This window comes from Hyperoodon ampullatus, assembly GCF_949752795.1.
Source record: "Hyperoodon ampullatus genome assembly, chromosome: 19".
NCBI lineage: Eukaryota > Metazoa > Chordata > Mammalia > Artiodactyla > Ziphiidae > Hyperoodon > Hyperoodon ampullatus.
In genome coordinates this window covers 18,308,841-18,328,889 of record NC_136932.1, presented here as the reverse complement: position 1 = coordinate 18,328,889, position 20,049 = coordinate 18,308,841, and the positions used below count along the sequence as shown (strand labels likewise).

The 20,049-nt window shown below is 45.7% G+C and overlaps 1 protein-coding gene across 3 annotated transcripts in view; it reads right to left on the bottom strand.

The window, feature by feature from the left end:
- Positions 1–18,676, bottom strand: part of PRPSAP1 (phosphoribosyl pyrophosphate synthetase associated protein 1) — a gene marked incomplete at its 5' end in the record, with an annotated part of 30,846 nt that extends 12,170 nt beyond the window's left edge. The window contains 4 exons of one of the 3 annotated variants that reach the window (XM_079724611.1): positions 463–656; positions 13,193–13,259; positions 16,013–16,065; positions 18,507–18,676. In XM_079724611.1, the coding sequence (XP_079580737.1) occupies positions 463–656; positions 13,193–13,259; positions 16,013–16,065; positions 18,507–18,676 (484 nt within the window). Of the gene's footprint in view, positions 1–456; positions 657–13,192; positions 13,260–16,012; positions 16,066–18,506 lie in introns of all 3 variants that reach the window. The other 2 variants (XM_079724613.1, XM_079724612.1) reach the window with 2 other exon arrangements.
- Positions 18,677–20,049: the final 1,373 nt, after the last annotated feature.

Here is a 20,049-nt window from a genome sequence, read left to right as displayed (position 1 = left end):
ATCGGGGAGGGGGAAAAAAAAGAGTATATAAGCTGAAGAAGTAGTAAAGGAAAAATCCAGTTTTACTATTATGTACATCAATAGAATTTAGCTAAGGTTTAAATAAATCTAGACTTGAAACTCAAAAGATCACATCCGAATGCCAAGATCGCCAGCTGAAGTTTCGATGATAAGATGAAATGGAAAAGAAGGTGGAATGCGGAAAAAGTCCAAGATGAGAGAAGTAAGCCCTGAAGCAGACAAGGTCACTCTGAAGGAGGACAAAGAGAACAGAAAAAGAATTGACACCTAAGCTCACTTATCCCTAAGCAGAACTCTGCAAACGGAAGCAAGACTAAGTAGCTACTGAACAACACTCAGAGAAAACAGGTCCCCAACCAGCTACCTGCGGTATGGACTAATCTGGCACAGGGGACAGTCCCAAGCAACGGCGCGGGGTCCCGGGGCGATGGCCACACTCACCGGCTTTCGCCAGCATGGACGCCAGGAGCTTGCATACGATGGAGCCCCTCTTCCTCATCTTGCTCTGCTTGCTGTAGGGGAAGTAGGGGATGACGCCGATAATATTCCTGGCACACGCGGTCTTCAGTGCATAAGCCATGATCAGTAACTCCATCACGGCTGTATTCACGTCTCTGAAACAGATGAGATTTGCACTTTTGGATTAATTTCATTTATTAACTCCTGGCAAAGGTCTCAACCTCAGGGCTTCCCTGGTGGCACAGTGGTTGAGAGTCCACCTGCCGATGCAGGGGACATGGGTTTGTGCCCCGGTCCAGGAGGATCCCACATGCCGCGGAGCGGCTGGGCCCGTGAGCCATGGCCGCTGAGCCTGCGCGTCCGGAGCCTGTGCTCCGCAACGGGAGAGGCCACAACAGTGAGAGGCTCGCGTACCGCAAAAAAAAAAAAAAAAGATCTCAACCTCAGCAATCTGACCTGGGCTGCCAAGAATGACGTTACGTGGATCATCACGCTAGCTTATGACGGCACTTCCTGAATAGAGGAGAAAGTTTATTAACTCCTCTTTATAGCTGTCTGAGTTCCAGTTTTCATGTGAGGTTACTTAAATTCACACAAGGTCATCCACTTTCACCTTTGCCTGGATCTTCTGTCAGTGACACGGTCACCGGAGCGGCAGGTGAAGCAGGCAGTGACTGCTGACGACCAGAGTGAACCCATACCTGCTGGCACCATCCCCGGGACCTGAACTCGGGCCAGAGTGCTAGCACCTCGTTTTCCTGGGAACACCAAGGGAAACCCACCCGCCCTTGTATTTAGCTGCCGTAACCATAAATAATTTGGTCTCTTTTTTTTTCTTTTGGGAGTGGGGAGAAGGGGGAGGGGTGGGGAGATTTTGGAACTTAATTTCCAAATATCTCCCCCATCCCTTCTTTCCTTGAGATACATAGATTCCTAACAAAGATTACCCAGATAGACAAGAAAATATGAATATGAAAGGTATTCAAAGGTAAGGCTATTTCCAAATTTTAACGAATGCTGACTGCTAACCCTTTGCCAAGGCTGATCAAGCAAAAGGTGGGGACTTGCCTGGTGGTGCAGTGGTTGAGAATCCGCCTGCCAATGCAGGGGACACGGGTTCAAGCCCTGGTCCGCGAAGATCCCACATGCCGTGGAACAACTAAGCCCATGTGCTACCACTACTGAGCCTGTGCTCTACAGCCCGTGAGCCACAACTATGGAGCCTGAGTGCCACAACTACTGAAGCCCGTGCGCCTAGATCCCATGCTCCGCAACAGAGAAGCCACTGCAATGAGAAGCCCGTGCACTGCAATGAAGAGTAGCCCCCGCTCACCGGAACTAGAGAAAGCCCGCGCGCAGCAATGAAGACCCAATGCAGCCAAAAATAAAATAAATAAACTTACTAAAAAAAAAAAAAAAAAAAGCATAAGGTGGCCTCTGCCTTTAAAGTTAAGGGCCTTGAAATCCTTCCGGATGACCTTCCAAAGCTCTACCCTCTCTCTCTAGCCTCCTCCTACTCCTCTTTGGATTATCCAAGTGTCTTCAAACAGCCTCTCTTTTGCGTCAGGAGTGTATCTCCCTTGCCTTCCCCAGATAAAGAAGATCATTTCTCACGTCCTAGTCCCCACCCAAGTGAGGAATAGGCTCTTCAGATTATACAGTTTCTGAATTATCTGATCTGCAGCAAAATGGAAAGCCTGCCATCAACATAGCAGAGACTTAATAAATGCTTGTTGAATAAGTGGTAGAATGAAATACTCATCATGAAATGCTTTTTAGCTCGAAGGACAGTCAGGCCATTTTCCCCCAGTCTCTTCCAGTTTATGTTTACACCTGTGCCCCTGGAGTGAGCGATGCAAAGACATCCTTTCACTCTGACAATGTTTTCCACACCCACGTTCAACTGGTGGAACTTCCAACCTCTCCTTTGTAGTTTCGATTTTTCACAACTATTTCAAGATTCTGTCGAAAGTTTCTATGTTTGTTTCTCCCACGGGGTAGGCAGAGTTGATTCTGGGCTCAACTTCAAGATGCAGTTGTCAACCTAGACATGCCTTTTGCATTGCTGACAGGTGACGTTACTTTCCAGCTGCCATTTCCTTCCTCTGAAATAAAGTGGTACATTCTTCTCCCTCGTGCTCCCAAATTAATAATGCCCAAAGTCTGCCATCAAAAGGTCAGAGGACACATGACCTTTTGGTATAATCAGGACAAAACACTTATCAAGGGCTTCCCTGGTGGCACAGTGGTTAAGAATCCACCTGCCATTGCAGGGGACACGGGTTCGAGCCCTGGTCCAGGAAGATCCCACATGCTGCGGAGCAACTAAGCCAGTGAGCCACAACTACTGAGCCTGTGCTCTAGAGCCCGCAAGCCACAGCTACTGAGTCCACGAGCCTAGAGCCCGTGCTCTGCAACGAGAAGCCACTGCAATGAGAAGCCCACGCACCGCAACAAAGAGTAGCCCCTGCTTGCTGTATCTAGAGAAAGCGCGTGCGCAGCGACAAAAACCCAACACAGCCAAAAATAAAAATAAATAAAATAAATTAAAAAAAAATAAAACGCCTATCAAACACCTCCAAGGTACTTAGGAATTCATAATATTTGGTCAACTTTCAGCACGTTTCAACAGTTTTCATCCTGGGTCATCAATTCAACAAATATTTATTGAGCACCTTGCACCAGGCACTGTGTTAGGTGTGTCAGGTGGGGAGATAACAGGGTAAGCAAGGCTGACCTCATTTTGGGGGAAGGCCAGAGACCCCCCCGGGATCACCCTTGTAATCATCTGTCCCAAGGAGCACAGCTAACTCACCTAAGAATGTTCCCCTTCCCAAACACTTATCCTTCATTCCAGAGGGGAGAGCTTCCCTTCCCACAACGGATCATCTACATTGATGCCTTGTGGGCTCTGGTGGTTGAGCTGGAAGCCTGCACAGTACTCAGAGGACAGAATATAGGTAACTCAGGAGTCCATATCTAAACAACAGGCATCATATACACCGTAGCAAAGGCCTCTTCCATATACAGACTGCTTGTCAACGTTAGAAATAAAATTAGAGCTTTCTTAACCTTCCACTTGTGTGATGCAATGTGTGGCATTATAAAAGCTCCACTGGACCTGGTGGTTTCTTACACCAGATCCCAATGCCAACAATAACTGTTGAAGTTAATTAAACAGATCCTGGAAGAGTATCTATCTGGGTCATGGGTTTCTAGCTGGCTTTGTGATAGCATTTATAAGACACAACCACACAACACGAGGTTTGGATAGCACACAAGGGAAGGCCAGATGGTAAGACATTAATGTAACAACAGGAACAGTTTTGGAGGAGCCTTGATTTCAGAGTAACTTTCTTTCCGCTAATTACTAATTTTTCTCCTGAGGTTTTTATTTTTTACTTTTTCCTCTTCCTAATGCCCTGTGCCAAGGGAGTCAACATTCTCTAGCCCGAGGCTAAGGAAAGCCTCCCCCGCCCCACCCCTTATTGGTCAGGATGGGAAGGCAACAAAAGGGCCTTTGTCACAACGGCTTTACCCATTCACTGAGGGACACTGGACAAATTGGATACCAAGCAGTTATTTTGTGGGCTAGCAGGGCGAAGAGAAATTGGCTGGCGGCCTCTGCTTTGTTTATCTGTTCCCTAAGACTGTTCCAAGTACATCCTGGCTAGTGCCTGTAGTCTTTGTATCTAAGTAGGACAATCTTAACTGTTTACCAACTATTTTTCTCTGCCCTAAGATGATCACATCTTATATTAAACTCAGCCCTGACTGCTCTCTCATTTTCGACAGACAAAAATGAGAGTTAAAGAAACAGACATGGTCTGTACCTATCAATTAAAATTGCAAAGACAGACCAATACCACAGATGCAAGTACTGAGAACAGGTCATGGAGTACGATTTACCCCATCCCGACCTCCAACAATGAATCCCCTGCAGCAAATAAGTTGTAATGTTCTTTTAATGCCTCTTCTTATGTTACATCACCATACTAGAACTTGTAACATAAACATGAAAATTGTCCTTCAAAAAAACACTTTGTAAGCTTCATATCTATTTTACTTAGTTCCAATGCTCAGTACATTTCGAAACTCCTTGAGTACCACCCTGTGATATTGTGATTTATAATAAGAAATATGTATTTGGTTCCCATTTCGGGCACCAAGCTCCCTTCTAAAACCTTTGGAATTTCCTAAGCCTCGAGAGGAATAAAGGTGTCTTTAGTTATGTGAAGGGGGTGACTTTTGGACTGCACCTAAAGGAGGGGACTGGTTGCCAGGGAGACAAACCACGTGATTAGAGGGGTTGAACTTTCAGTCCCATCCCCATGACCTCTGGAGGTTGAAACAATCGCCTAAGGCTAACGATATCATCAATCATACCTATGTAATGAAGCCTCAGTAAAAAGCCAAACGGGGTTCAGAGAGCTTCCAGGTTGGAGACCGTGTAGAGACTGGGGAGAGTGGCATGAAAGCTCCGTGTCCCTTCCTGCATACCTTGCCCTACACATCGCCTGCATCCGGCCCTTCCTGAGATACATCCAGAAGGTGAATTCCAAAGAAATTCTGAACAACGGCAGCACCAGAAAAAGGTCTATATTATATCTCAGGACATCGGCTCTAAAGGCGACTGAACTCATTTCAATGTCTAAGCTTTGTTCTGTTTGTCTAAAATCAGCCTTATTACTTTAGGTAACATCCTCTCCTCCTCAATAGAAAAATCTGTAAGATACATTCCTTCACCTTGTGCACAGGGATGTTCCCTGCCATTCCAGTAAACAAAGGATGCTGCCTGCCATCCCAGTTCCACCAGGATCAAGCCACTTGCCACTGCAGTCGCCCACTGAAGGCAAGCCCCGAGGGGAATTCGGGATGGAGGAAAATAAGCAGCATTGTGTGTTTTGGATACCTGCCCTAGATAGAAAGATGCATATCTAAGGAATAATTTCAGTGACCCCAGATCCTTGCATCTAAAATCATTAACTTGAGATGTCTGTTCTTTGTGATCAGCGGTAATCTTGTGATGTTCCAGTACATGTTTTTTTTCCAGCAAAAACTTCATATACATCCTGGCTCCTCCCTTACCTCTTTGGAGCAGTTTCTCAGAGCCATCTGAGTGGCTGGCTCCGGGCTACAGTCCTCAGTAAGGTCCCCAAATAAAACTTAACCTGCAACTTTTAGGTTGTGTGCTTTGCTTCAACTGACAATCTATATAACCATTTATAGCAGAGAGTACTAAAAAACGAAATTCCCTGCTAAATTAACAAAATTTAGTTGTTACTAAAATATTCTGTAGTCAGCAATAAAATAGTTTATTGTGACAAACCCAATAACCCTTTTTATGGGATACACACACACAGACATTCTCTTTGTCCTTTCTCCAAATTTTTCCTCTCCAATCCCCATCATCCTAAGAGATACAGGAACCACAAGGTGAGGATGTTTTTGCTTTGATACCACCAAACTGAACCACAGGTGAAACAGGAGGGAAGGGGGCAGGGCACAACCGTTGAAAGCATGACATAGCCTGAGGATATGACAGAAACTGATTAGAACCAAATGGGTCCAAGATGGCAGGTAAGTCAACTTCCACTAGACCTTGAGCCTCAGTATACGCTCACTGTAACACATCAGCAAGCTAAATGACACACCCACAGGCGCCATGACAATTCCAAGACCCACCAAAAGGATCAAAAAGTGGGCGGTGGCCCTATTCCTGGAAATCCCCTCCCCTTCCTGAAATAGCTGGAATACTCCTCCCACTCATTAGCCTATGAAATTACCCACTCCTATAAAAACTGACAAGCCCAGACCCTGGTGCCTTTCTCACCTTCTGAGATGGTCCACACTCTGTCTGTGGAGTGTGTTTCTCTCTAAATAAATCTACATCTTACCTATCACTTTGTCTCTCACTGAATTCTTTCTGCAATGAGACATCAAGAACCTAAACTTTGGGGGCTTCCCTGGTGGCGCAGTGGTTGAGAGTCTGCCTGCCAGAGCAGGGGACACGGGTTCAAGCCCTGGTCTGGGAAGATCCCACATGCTGCAGAGCAACTGGGCCCGTGAGCCACAATTACTGAGCCTGTGCGTCTGGAGCCTGTGCTCTGCAACAAGAGAGGCCGCGATAGTGAGAGGCCCGCACACCGCGATGAAGAGCAGCCCCCACTTGCCGCAACTAGAGAAAGCCCTCGCACAGAAACGAAGACCGAAGGAAGGAAGGAAGGAAGGAAGGAAGGAAGCTGAACTTCATTAAGTCCTAAAACCAGATGTGTGATCTCAGTTGGAAGACCATGGGTTTTGGCTGGGTTCGAGTCCCAGCCCAGGGGTTCAAGTCCCAATCCGAGGTGCATGGTCTCACAAGGAAGACAATTATGGCTTCTCAATAATCTCAAAACAAGTACACACAAGGGAATTGCACCATCTTCAGGACAGGGTTCTGGTTTCCAAAAGCACCATGTATATCTGTGCTGCTCCTTCAAAAGGAAACCTTTCCATAAGTGTGTAAAATTGCTGTCAAGGTTATTCTACAAGATTCACTTTCTCTGCTGCAACTCCATGGACTGCTCCCTACCTCTTCCTTTGTTCAAATTTTCGAGTATCCTAAGCACAAGTGGGAAGAAAAAACTACAAATGTTTCCCAATTAGCCATTAACCAACTCATTTTTCCACGTTAATTTGTCCTTTCCCTAGAAAACACCTGCACAGTGTAAAGTTCCGTATGTATTACTGCCCCAGGATCACTCTAAACTGCATGTACTAAATATTTCTACAGCATTCTTGGTTACCATGAGATATGGAAACCAAGAATTAGATAGAGCACAACTTCTTGTCACAAAGACTAACCACAAGCTGTCTCAAGATCCCAGGACAGGGCTGTTAATAGTGAGCGTTAAAAAAAAAAAAAAAAAGTGAGCGTTATTTTGCCATGCCAATAGACTGTGAACTTATACTGTTTATGACGTGTTAAAGAAGTCTGAACTAAAACTAGGGAGGGAGATGTATTGTAACAAAAAGGAAATTATGGATATAGCTGTCCCTCTACCCTACATGCATTAACAAGTGCACAATGATACTCCAGTGTGGAAATCTGTGGTTAGAGGACATAAAAGGGGGTGATGATGACACCTGCCTCAGAAGGTGCTGACTGGTGGAGGGGATGATCCACCTGAAGCCCTTCAGCCTCACACACATCACCAACTTCACACACCAGCCAGGGCAAAGTCTGCTATTACTATTATTATTATATCTCTTCCCTACTTCCTGAATTCATAATAAAAGTAAAGAAATTAGAATACTCGATAGCCTCAGAGAGGTACTATAAAAACATTTGGTCCTTGACATATACACACTACTACGTATAGAATAGATAATTAATAAGAACCTACTGAATAGCACAGGGACCTACTCAATACTCTATAATGACCTATATGGGAATAGAATCTAAAAAAAAGTGGATATATGTGTATGTAAAACTGACTCACTTTGCTATACAGCAAAAACTAACACAACATTGTAAATCAACTACCCTCCAATATAAAAAAATTTTTTAAATTCGGTCCTGCTAAGTCAATCCTATGATTAAGAAATTGATTGGAAAAGATTATACTTTCACAAAGGCATCAAAGCCTCGACCATCCCAGCTCATCATGAAAATGAAGACTGGTCAACACCCTGGCTCTCCAACAGCTGGACGTCAGCTGTCTACACACACAGCAGGAAGGCAGCTCATCAAGTCCCCGGTCACTAACGACATCCAGGACTATCTGACACAATGGGGTCTCTGACATGACAAGGTCATAACCTCTTAGTTCCTCCCCTAACTCAGGGATGATTCCTGATTGCACGGAACAGAACAAAGCTACCAAGAGCACAGCTGCTCATGTGCTGGCACACAACTGACCACGACCAAGTTAACTCTTGTCCTAGAGATGAGTTCAAAGTCAGAGCTCAAATTCCAGGCTGAGGTGCAGACCTGTGAATTATGGCTAAGATTCCTTAAAGATAAACAGTTCCTGACAGGACACATGTTCTTTTGCTGCCATAAATTCAGTTAGGGTAGAGTAAAGAGACTTCACTGACCACCACTGCCTTTGGACTCAGACCCCCAAATTTCCTGGAGGATGAGTAACAAAGGTGGCCCGTCTATGGCTACAAAGGTCGAGGTTCTGTTCTCTCTCCCTCAATAAACTAGTAAAAGGCTCTCAGTAGTCTAAGGAGGCCAAGCCAAGGATCTAGGGTCACCTGCAGCTCTGTCCTATACCCTAAGGAACTCAAGAATTCAGAGGTAAAAAAAAAAGAAGTGGTGACAATGCAACCTTACTATTCACCACCAACAAAAACCAGGATAAGCACAGAAGGCCAGGGAGCAGCCAAGGGGAGTGTCAAAGCTCTCTGACTACACATGTTCTAGGGCTACGCAAGCCCCGCAGGCTTTCCCCTCATTCCTAAGGTGCAGGTGTCAAACAAAAGCGTGGGGCAAAAAGATTCCCATCACCAGGAGACAAACAGAACAAAACCAAAATTGCTGGAGGAAACATAAATTAGTAGATCCTCCATGGAGGGCAATATGCAATTATCTATCGATACCACAAATATTTCAAGTGTCTATCGATGCAGCCACATCTATCAATGCTACAAATGCATGGATCCTCACACCCAGCAATTGCATTTCTTGGAATCTTCGTAGAGACACACCTTAAACATGGGCAATGTGACGCACATACAGGATGTCCCGCAGTTGGCAAGCACAAGACTAGAGACACAGCATATGCGACAGGAGGAATAAGCTTTGGTGTGTCCACAGAACACAGTATGAAGCCGCAGAAGACAAGATGGGAACACAGCTCCACTGAATCCCACCATAATGAAATATGGCAAACCTAAACTGAGGGTCATTCGACAAAAGAAACTGGCCAAAGTGTCGTCTTCAAAAGTGACAAAGTTTTGAAAGTCAAGGAAAGACGGAGGGATGGTTCCAGACTGTCCAGAAGACACGACACAGACACCTAAGTGCTACCTGAGCCTCAACTGGCTCATTGTGCCAGGAAGAGGCCTGGGGGACAGCAGATGACACGGGGATGGGGTCTGAGGCTTAGGTGGTGACAACACAGAGGTCTCAGTATCCTGATTCTGACGGTGGCACTGTGGCTGTATAAGAGAAAGCCCTTGTTTGTAGGAACTACACGCTGAAGTGTTTGGGGTGGTGAGGCACCAGGCTGGCAACTCTGTCTAAAGTGGCTGCACAGCACAGGCTAGTTTGGAAGTTTGTGATTGTTTCAAAATTAGAATCTTTTAAAGATAAGGTAGCTCTTTCTGTATTGATAGAGTACAATGCTTTAAGTTCAGCAAAGCGTATTAGACATTTTTTTTTTTACTGCATGTTAAGTATATTGACTAACTGATCTAAAAGAAAATATTTACAAGTGGATGAAGCATTTCAGAATTAAGTACATCTAGGCAAAGAAAACCTCAATGTAGGAAAATTTTTTGACTAAGTGAAATATTTTTAAATAATTATATTTTTTCAGTGATTATGATGTAGTCAAATCTACAAAATTCGTATTTATAAAATGTTAACATAATTGATGTGGCTACAGGTATGGTTATTTTATAACTGTCTTTTTCTTTTGGGAAAAAGAATAATTTCTGAGTAAACTTTAGGTAGATATTAGAATCATTGCTAACTTATCAATTTAGAGGTAACTTACACGCTTTTTTTTGTTTTTGAATTTCTGAATTTTATTTTTTTTATACAGTAGGTTATTAGGTATCCATTTTATACGTATTAGTGTATACGTGTCAATTCCAATCTCCCAAGTCATCCCACCCACCCACCCCCGCCCACCACTTTCCCCCCTTGGTGTCCATACGTTTGTTCTCTACATCTGTGTCTCAGTTTCTGCCCTGCAAACCGGTTCATCTGTACCATTTTTCTAGGTTCCTTTTTTTTTTGGCAGCACCGCTGGGCCTGTGGGATCTCAATTCCCTGACCAGGGACAGAACCCTGCACTGGAGGCACAGAGTCCTCATCACTGGGCCGCTAGGGAATTCCCTATTAGACTCCTTCTATGTAAAAATGAAGAAAAACATATAAGCAACTGCTTGAGTACACAGAGTCTCTGAAAAGAATGCTTAAGAACCTGATAACACTTGCCGTATCCAGGGAGGGAAGCAGGGTGGCTGATGGCAGAGGCAGGGCTCATCATACACCCTTTTGAAACTTGAACCATGCAGATAAATTAAAATTACTTTTATTTTGGTTTTGAGGCTCACCTGAATTATGGAGACTAAATTTGTATGCACATTATCAAATAAAGAGGAACAACCAGGTATTTAGTTATCTCAGAGGGCTGGGGAATTTTTATTTTCTGATACACATTTCTATACTGCCTGTGTTTGCAGAGATGAACATTATTCTTCATGATCAGAAAAAAGTATTAAAATACTTAGTATCTACCAGTTACCAGTGTACAGGGAACTCTGTTACACCGGGGCTCAGATTACTCACTCCATGACCCCGTGGTCCTCAGTTTCCTTCAGACCCCGTTTTCTCAATCCCTTCACAGGAGGCTGTAAGGAAAAAGTTTTTCCCTTCTCTGTACATTTACAACACTGAATACTTCTGGTCACCAAATGTGTGGGGATTTTCCCACACGTAGGTAATTCTCGGAATCTCGGGACACCAGCTGGGTATCCTACAATTCAACTCAATTCTGACACTCTCTGCCTGGACAAAGCATCAGATCCCACAGGTTAAGGGCCCAGTAAGACTGCCCCCTTCCTCACTTCAGACATGGGCAAGCCCAGGCTGTCACCTATGCTTCTGACCAACCCGCTATAAATCAGAGGTTCCCATGACCCCCTCCTCAGCTCCGATTAATTTGCTAGAGCAAAGTAAAAAAAAAAAAAAGAAAAAGGCAAAAAATACCTCAGGGACTTCCCTGGCAGTCCAGTGGTTAAGACTCCATGCTTCCACTGCAGAGGGCACAGGTTCTATCCCCAGGTGGGGAACTAAGATCCCGCATGCCTCGTGGCATAGCCAATAAATAAATAAATAAAACTCAGAAAAACAGTTTTCTCACTAGATTACCAGGTTACTATCAAGGATGTAACTCAGGAACAGCCAGATGGGGGAGGTGCACAGGGCGAGGTATAGGGCAAGGGGTGCAGAGGTTCCACGCCCTTTCTGGGTGCACCACACCCTAGCACCTCCACGTCTTCACCAACCCAGAAGCTCTCCGAACCCAGTCCTTTCGGTTTTTTATGGAGGCTTCATTATACAGGCACAAATGATCAAATCATTGGCCACTGGCGACTGATTCAACTTCCAGCCCCTCTCCCCTCTCCAGAGGTCAGGGGGGCTGGGCTGAAAGTACCAACCCTCTAACCACAAGGTTGGTTACCCTGGCAACCAGCCCCCATCCTGTGTTTATCCAGGGGCTTTCCAAAAATCACCTCACTCACATAACTCAGGTGTAACTGAAAGGGGCTTGTTCTGAATAACGAAAGATACCTTTACTGCTCTTATCACTTAGGATATTCCAAGGGTTTTAGGAGCTCTGTGCCAGGAAAGAAGACCAGATACATATTTCTTATCATAAATCACAGTATCACAGAGGCCAACAAGAGCTGCCATGTAGGACTGACACATAAGGATTAAAAATGATCCGTGTAAAGCATCCGCACCCTGCTGGCAGCCAGTGCCGTGTTTATTACTAACACGGCCTCAGGAATCTAAACCGATCAAGATGTGAGGGTCTGGATTTTTCAAAGACACTCGTGATCTATCGACCCCATTCCCAGTGAGGGGCTGAGAGGAGATAACCCCACAGGGAAGTTCATGCTCAGGTATGCCAGGATTCCCCCAGGGCCAGTCCTCCCACCCCGAGGGAAGGAGTGGTAGATAGTATCTGTGACAGACAGGCTAGAGACAGGTCACTGTGCAAAATAAAACCCACCATTTAACAACAACAAAGGCTTTCCAGGAGAGCTGAGCGGACAGACACTGGCCTAGGTTCCTGCAAATGGAGGTAGAATATTTTTGTCCTTGAGGAGTTTAAAGCTTGGAGAAGATGATCAAGTAAACAATAACGGGGGCTTCCCTGCTGGCACAGTGGTTAAGAATCTGCCTGCCAATGCAGGGGACACGGGTTCGAGCCCTGGTCCAGGAAGATCCCACATGCCGTGGAGCAACTAAGCCCGTGCGCCACAACTACTGAGCCTGCGCTCTAGAGCCCATGAGCCACAACTACTGAGCCCACATGCCACAACTACTGAAGCCCACGCACCTAGAGCCCGTGCTCCACAAGAGAAGCCACCACAATGAGAAGCCTGCACACCGCAACAAAGAGTAGCCCCCACTGACCATAACTACAGAAAGCCCGCATGCAGCAACACAGCCAATAAATAAATAAATAAAATTAAAAAAATTTTTTAAAGTAAACAATAACAGTTAAGTATAGTGTGACAAGCATGGCAGGAATTCCAAAAGACTATATATATACATACATTTATAGAGAGAGAGACACACACACACACATATATAGACCCACACACACATATGTGTACACATATAGTATTTTGGAAAGCATTTAATGTGCAAACACATTTATAATTTAAAGAAAATGGAATTGTTGTTCATATAAAAAGATAATAAGTTATATCACTAAGATTTTTTGAGGAAGAGAGATAAATAAAGTAGTGCTCTTACCTGGGTATTGTCTGTATAATGAAAATATCTTGGCCACGAACAGATTCTTTTATTTCAACTCTTGTTTCTGAAAAATAAAAACGTTCTGCAGTTTGAAGAAAAGCTCTTCACGGTACAATAATTAGGCAGCAGTTGGAGGAAGTAAAGGTGAGTCTAAACCAATGCTTTGCTTAGCGCACCAAAATAAATTCTTAAGAGATCTCGGAATGGCATGTACTTATGTAAAAAACAGTCAAGCTAAGCGGAGAAAAAGCCAAAAATAGACTAGAAGGCAAAAGCAACAAACAAGTGTACGTAAAATCTCAGGGTCCAGAAAAGAATATCCATCACTAAATAAACACAAGATGCTTAGGGAAAAGTATACAGCGAATAAAGAGGCCAAAAGTTAATATCCTTATTATTCTTTCAACAAAGGCCAATGCCTCCTCTGTTCCAGGCCCCGAGTTGGGGTCCCAAAGTGGGGGACCTGGACCAAGGGGACAAAGACTGACTCAGGAGAGACAATGCAATGCCAAAGGCTGGCAAACTCTCCAGGCCAATGTGCAGGAGAAAGACCAGCCATGATAAAAGAGAAAGAGGCCTGGAAACGATGGCCTCGCTGTAGACTGGAACATACAGTGAGGCAAGGAGTACAGAACATGCAAAGACATGGGGCAGAGTGGGGCTGCCACTGTGCGCTCGGAAACACAGCGAGAGAGGAGAGAGAGACAGAGAGGAGGTCAGGGAGCTGACCAGGACCACACCACGCAGGAGTCTGGATTTTATTCCAAGGGGTGACAGCAGAGCCACTGGAGGACTCGTGTGATCACTGGCTACTGTGTGAGGACAACGGTGGCAAAGCAAGAAGGGCTGCTTGGGGGAGCCACTCCAGGTGCTTCTGAAGGAGTCCAGGCAAGCGACAGATGGCAGGCTGGACCAGAGCAGCTGCAGTGGAGGTAGTGAGAGGCAGGCAGGCTTCAGATGGATTCTTGAATCAGAGCACACAAGACGTGCTGACAGACGTGATGAAGGACGAAGCAGGTGAGATGGGCAGAACTCAGAACCCAAAGGGCCCCACGTGATTGCTAAGGAGACTGGACCATGGCCTATACAGTTTTAAACAGTAGTAAGTAAAAATGTTTGCATTTTGGAAATATCCTGATGGAAGTGGGTAGAACAGACTAGAGAGGCTGAAAATGGAGGTAAGAAGACCCGTTAAGAAGCTACTTTGACAGCATGAGAGAGAGCTAGGAGGCCTGGAACAGGGATGGGAGGATGGAGAAAAAGGTCTTCCCTAAACCACCCTCTTTTCCTCCAGCGCTTCATTTATGAGAAACCCGAATGCCATCACAATGAAGGAAATTCATTACTGTTAAATAGGCTATCTCACCTATCTGCACTCATCTTCAGGTTTTTAAATACCAGCATCTCCTGACTTGTCCTGGCAGGAAAATTTCTCAAGTCACCAAGTTAAAAGTTGTGAGTGTGGAAGCTGGATGAAGGGTTTCTGGGGGTTAATTACAACACACATGTAACTTACACACACCCCGGGAACGTGTGCTTTCCATTACTACCCATTAAACTATCTTTCCCTCTTCCAATACTTTGCTTTATTAGCTCCCCAAACATCAATTTTGTTTTAATTATCTCCTGTTAAGCTAGTGATACCATAGACAGTTACACCTTGCAAAGAGAAAAGCAAGTACAAAAACATGAATCCAAGGCCTTCAACTCTGCAAAAATAATTCCAAATTGTTTTTATACGAACTTGTCTTCGCAATGAGTGATGACATTATACTCTGGAACCCACTGGGGTGGGGGGTGGGGGGGTTCTGATGCTGCTGCATTCCTGGGACATTGGCTATCAACAAGTGCCTTCAAGCAATATCATTTAATGCTCCAGCTCTCCCCAGAAACCCAGGCGTCGGCAAAAATGGGTGACCAGGGCTTCCCTGGTGGCGCAATTGTTGAGAGCCTGCCTGCCGATGCAGGGGACGTGAGTTCATGCCCCGGTCCGGGAAGATCCCACATGCCGCAGAGCGGCTGGGCCCGTGAGCCATGGCCGCTGAGCCTGCATGTCTGGAGCCTGTGCTCCACAACCGGAGAGGCCACAACAGTGAGAGGCCAGTGTACCGCAAAAAAAAAAAAAAAAAAAAAAAAATGGGTGACCAACCCACGGTGAGGGTCAACAAGACTTGAGAGAAAAAAATGAGACATAAAACTAACTCAAGGAAGTTTTTTAAATAAGTCATTACTATCTAGTACCGATTGCACTTAATGTCATTTGATGGCCTAATGAAACAGATAAATGTAAAAAGTACTTATCAAATACAGCACAATATGGAAGAAAAAACTTACTCTCTACGTCGCTCCTTTATCTCATTCTAAAACGATAGGATATTTGCATTATCTTGGAACAGGAGGAAAGGAGACTTTTAAGGAGGAGCAAAGAAGTCAAGATTTAGAGGGATGAACGGAATGCCCTCTGCCCCAACTGTTAAAACAGAAACGCGGGGCTTCCCTGGCGGCGCAGTGGTTGAGGGTCCGCCTGCCGATGCAGGGGACGCGGGTTCGTGCCCCGGTCCGGGAAGATCCCACATGCCGCGGAGCGGCTGGGCCCAAGAGCCATGGCCGCTGAGCCTGCGTGTCCAGAGCCTGAGCCCCACAGCGGGAGAGGCCACAGCAGTGAGAGGCCCGCGTACCGCAAAAAAAACAAAACAAAACAAAACAAAAACCTCATTTCTGTGTTAAACATGATTAACATTCGCCTTTTAAAAACATGCCAGCCGATTAAACAGAGTTTAGAGAACAAAGGATGTTTAAGAAATAAGTTTAACTTACCTCCATTTGTCTCTTGATAAACCACAGACTTCCCCAATTCAGCACCAAGACGCCTAAAGGAGGGGGAAGCGGAGGCAATTAAGAACGCTCTTTTTTAAAAACTCCAGTTCACAGGCATGTGTTTAACAAAAAGACTACAATAACTACACCAGCATTCTTTTACCAAAAAAAAAAAAAAAAAATTTAGAAAATTTAATTCATTAAGAGCTAAAACCTGCTGTCACTCCACAAGCAGCTTCCAGCGCTCACCAATCTGTAACACACTGCTTTACTGGGAAGAGCCCACAATCAAAGTTTAGTGTCTAGTTCCATTGTTTTTTTGAATAATAATTGTCTTGGAACATCAATACCCAACAAATATGTGGTTGCTAGCAATAATTCCAAAACACACAAGCCCAAGGTAAATGCCTCAATTGTCAAAAGCGTTACAGACTTCAGTGCCATTAACCAAATGCAGTGTGAATCTTGTCTGGATCCTGATTAGAACAAACCAAGTGTAAAAACCCATTTTGGGGACAACCTAGGAAATATGAACAAGGACTAGATACTAGATATTAAGGAATTAATGGTAGGTTTTTGTTTGTTTTCAGTTCTTATCAGTTAGCATTACCATTTTTATGAGTGAAATGATATACGGGTGGAATCTGTTTAAAAACACTCCAACCAAGTGTACAACAGAATATTATTCAGCCTTAAAAAGGAATGAAATTCTGGTACATGCTACAATACGGATGAACCTTGAAAAAATGATTCTAAGTAAAATAAGTCAGGCAAAAAAATACAAATACTGCATGATTCCATTTATAGGAAGTACCTAGAATAGGCACATTCACAGTCACACAAAGTAGAACAGAGGTTACCAGGGTCTTGGGAGTAGGGGGAATGGAGAGTTAGTGCTTAAAGGGTACGGAGTTTCTGTTTGAAACGATTAAAAGATCTGGAAATGAATAGTGGTGATAATCACACAACACTGTGAATGTACTTAATGTCAGTGAATTGCACACTTAAAAGTGGTTAAAACTTTTCTGGAACTTTTCAAGAACCAAATATAAAAACAAAAAAGCGAAACCATTGACTATTTAAATCTGCCCTCCTCCCTCTGCTTTCTCTTAGCAAGGTCACTGTGGTAGATCTGACCCAAGGTAAACAAACACAAGCTTTATATTTAAAATTAGTATTTTAGTTGGCCTCAAAAAGAAAGACAAATAATCAGAGGCTAGAAATAGAAACTAGGTAGTAGATTGCAAAAGGATTGTTTGGGTTTTTTTTTACACTCTTCTAATCTCATTCAAAACTCTAACTGAAAAGAACATAGGCATTACTGAGAAAACATGACTAAAGTTTCCCCTTTCTTCTACATTTTCATCTAGAATTTAAAAATATCTTCATGCCATTAATTATCAACTCTGAAAAACCCACAGAACTCTAATGTAAGTTGTTTAAAATGTGAAAATGACTTTAAAAGTTAAAAGACAAGCTTATTTATTTTATAACAAGTTTATTTGCAAAGGGCTCAAAAGGCTCCTCCTTTACACTAGGGTTCTGGGATTCTTCACAAGAGCCAACTAGAAAAGAGGCCATTTAGTAAACATGTATTATTCAGAGGGCCACTATGAGCCTCTGCTCTGCTAGATGCTTGATCTACTTTATTTTGTTCGTGCTCACCATGTTCTGGGTCCAACAGATGGAATTATCCCTATTTTACCAATGAAGTTCAGGAAAATCAAGTCTCTTGCCCAGGGTAAGACTGACAAGGCCTTCAGACCCCAAAGGCCACTTGAGGCCAGAGGCTTCCTTAGGTGAAAAAGACAAGGAAAGGCAAAGACTTCGACTGATCGAATCTAACGGACTTACAAAATACGGTTAGACCATGGTTTCTATCACCAACTCCGACAAATCGGCTCCCCTAGGGTTGCCCTGTTCTCCCTGCCCTCCCCTACACCTCTACTTCTGTCGGTGCACCTTGCGCCTCGCGGGTCTTCCACCTGCAAGGCCCTCCGGCCGCCCCCACCTACTGCACCCGCCCCGTCCGTCCCCAGTGTTGTAACTACGTGCGGGCCTCCGTCTCCTCGGGGAGACTTGGGAATGGCAATGACCAGCTTCAGAGGTCAACCCCAACCGTGGGAAAGGGAGCCAAACCCAGAGCCCCTCTCTCCAAGGCGCTAATCCAGCGGTTACAGAATCCTCACCACCGCCTGGGAGGTGGGAGTGGGGAGCCGAAAGCAGGGCGAGCGGTCCAAGGACCCGGAGGCGGGGAGAAGCCAGCAAGAGTCAGACGAACGCTTTTCAGCTGCAGAACTGGGGGTGGGGTGGGGGGGTGATCCTCTGTCACCTCCAAGGGTTTGTCCAGACCTGAAACGGCAGGATTCTGCAACTCCCTCCCCCAGGGGCAGGACGATGGGGCCAAATTACCCCTCGCCCGGGTCGGGGGACGTGGAGACGAAGAGGAGCAAGGGAGGGGCCCCTCGGGACATCCCCGGCTCCCGCCCCTTACTCGGTGATGCGCTTGGCCAGCTCGGTGCAGGCAGCCGTGGAGTTGGCCGAGAAGACTCGGTAGCCGGTGCGGGCGGCGTTCATGGCCGGGCGGGCGGCGGGGCAGGCTCGCGGGGCGCGGAAAGCGGAGGACACGGAGAGCGGAGGCAGCAGCAGCAGCTTCTTGGGCATCGTCCGGCCCGGGGGCGCAGTTATAGCCGGCCCGCGGCGGGGCTGCACGGGGGAGCAGTAGGCCCGCGTAGGGAAGGAACCGAGAAACCCGGCACAGGAGGGAAGAGGTCAGAGACCCCCACCCTCCTCGTACAAAAGGCTACTAAGGGCTCTGGCGCAACCAGAGCTCGCTGCGACCTGTGCCGCAGCCACCTCAAAGCCAGTGACGACGGCACCGCCCCCTCCGGGAATCGAAAAGGCGCGACTAGAGCGCCCACACAGTCACCATCTCAGATGAGGGCAGGGCTGTGCGCAACTATCTACAAGCTTTTTTTCCGAGGGAAGCATCACGGATTCACTCCGCCGCCTGATCTTGTCGCTCCACGGGAGTTCTTTTGCTCTCATCTTCTTGGGTGGTGCAGCCTGACTTGGTAGTGGTGCCAGCCTTTCCAACTTTTCCGCCAGGATCCAAAATGTCAGCCTCCGAGGTGGCTGACGATCTAGCTCTGCGCCTCCATGATAACACAGCGCTAGAGCCCTGCGAGGCGCATGCGCCGCGCTAGGCTGGGCTTGCTTTGAAAAGTGGAGGGCGGGGTTATTTCCGGGTGGTTGCCTGGGATACTAAAATGCCCAAAAGGTGGTGTACTCCTGAGCCTGCTCTTTATTCCCCAAACAAACTCCAAACTTGCAACTGCACGTAAGGCAAGTCTCTCTGAACGAGTCAAGGCACTCCTGCCAGTCTTTGCTCTCAATCAGAAAAGCCTTTATTCCTCCCCTTCCATGTGCTCCAGTCCCCTAAAGACCCACTCACGTGACATCTGCTCCACTGAGTCTTCCTAGATACTTCAACCACAGTAAGCCGCCCTCGCCCGCTGGGCGGTACCGTGCATGACACCATGTATAGTTGCTTCTATTTTTCTTAGCTTTGTGAACATCTGTCTTCCCGACTAGGATGTAAGTCCTCCTAGGGCAAGATCGTATGTCACTTAGTTCTTTGTATTTCCCAGTGTCCAGGGCAGTGTTATGGGTTCCAGAGGCACGCAATCAATACCTGTTGAATGAGGTCCAAGAAGAAAGTAAAGGGCAGGGAAGCATTTGAGTCACTAGTTATCAGTTGCCTCAGGATTGGGGAGGGAAGCTGATCTCCTGCTTCTCCATCTTCTGAGGACTCTGCCTGTTGTGACATTGGGCCTGAGGGAGCAACTGATTGTGACTCTTGTGTCATGAAGCCTCACAAGCCTGAAGCTTCAGGATTTGGAAACTGAACTGCCCCAGGGCCTGTAGCAGCCTGACCCACATTCCAGCTGGCTCTCCAGAATTACTGATGCACCCACCCCCTCTCTCCTAGAGCAGGTGAAAAAGAAAAAGAAAGAAAGAAAAGAAAGAAGGAAAGG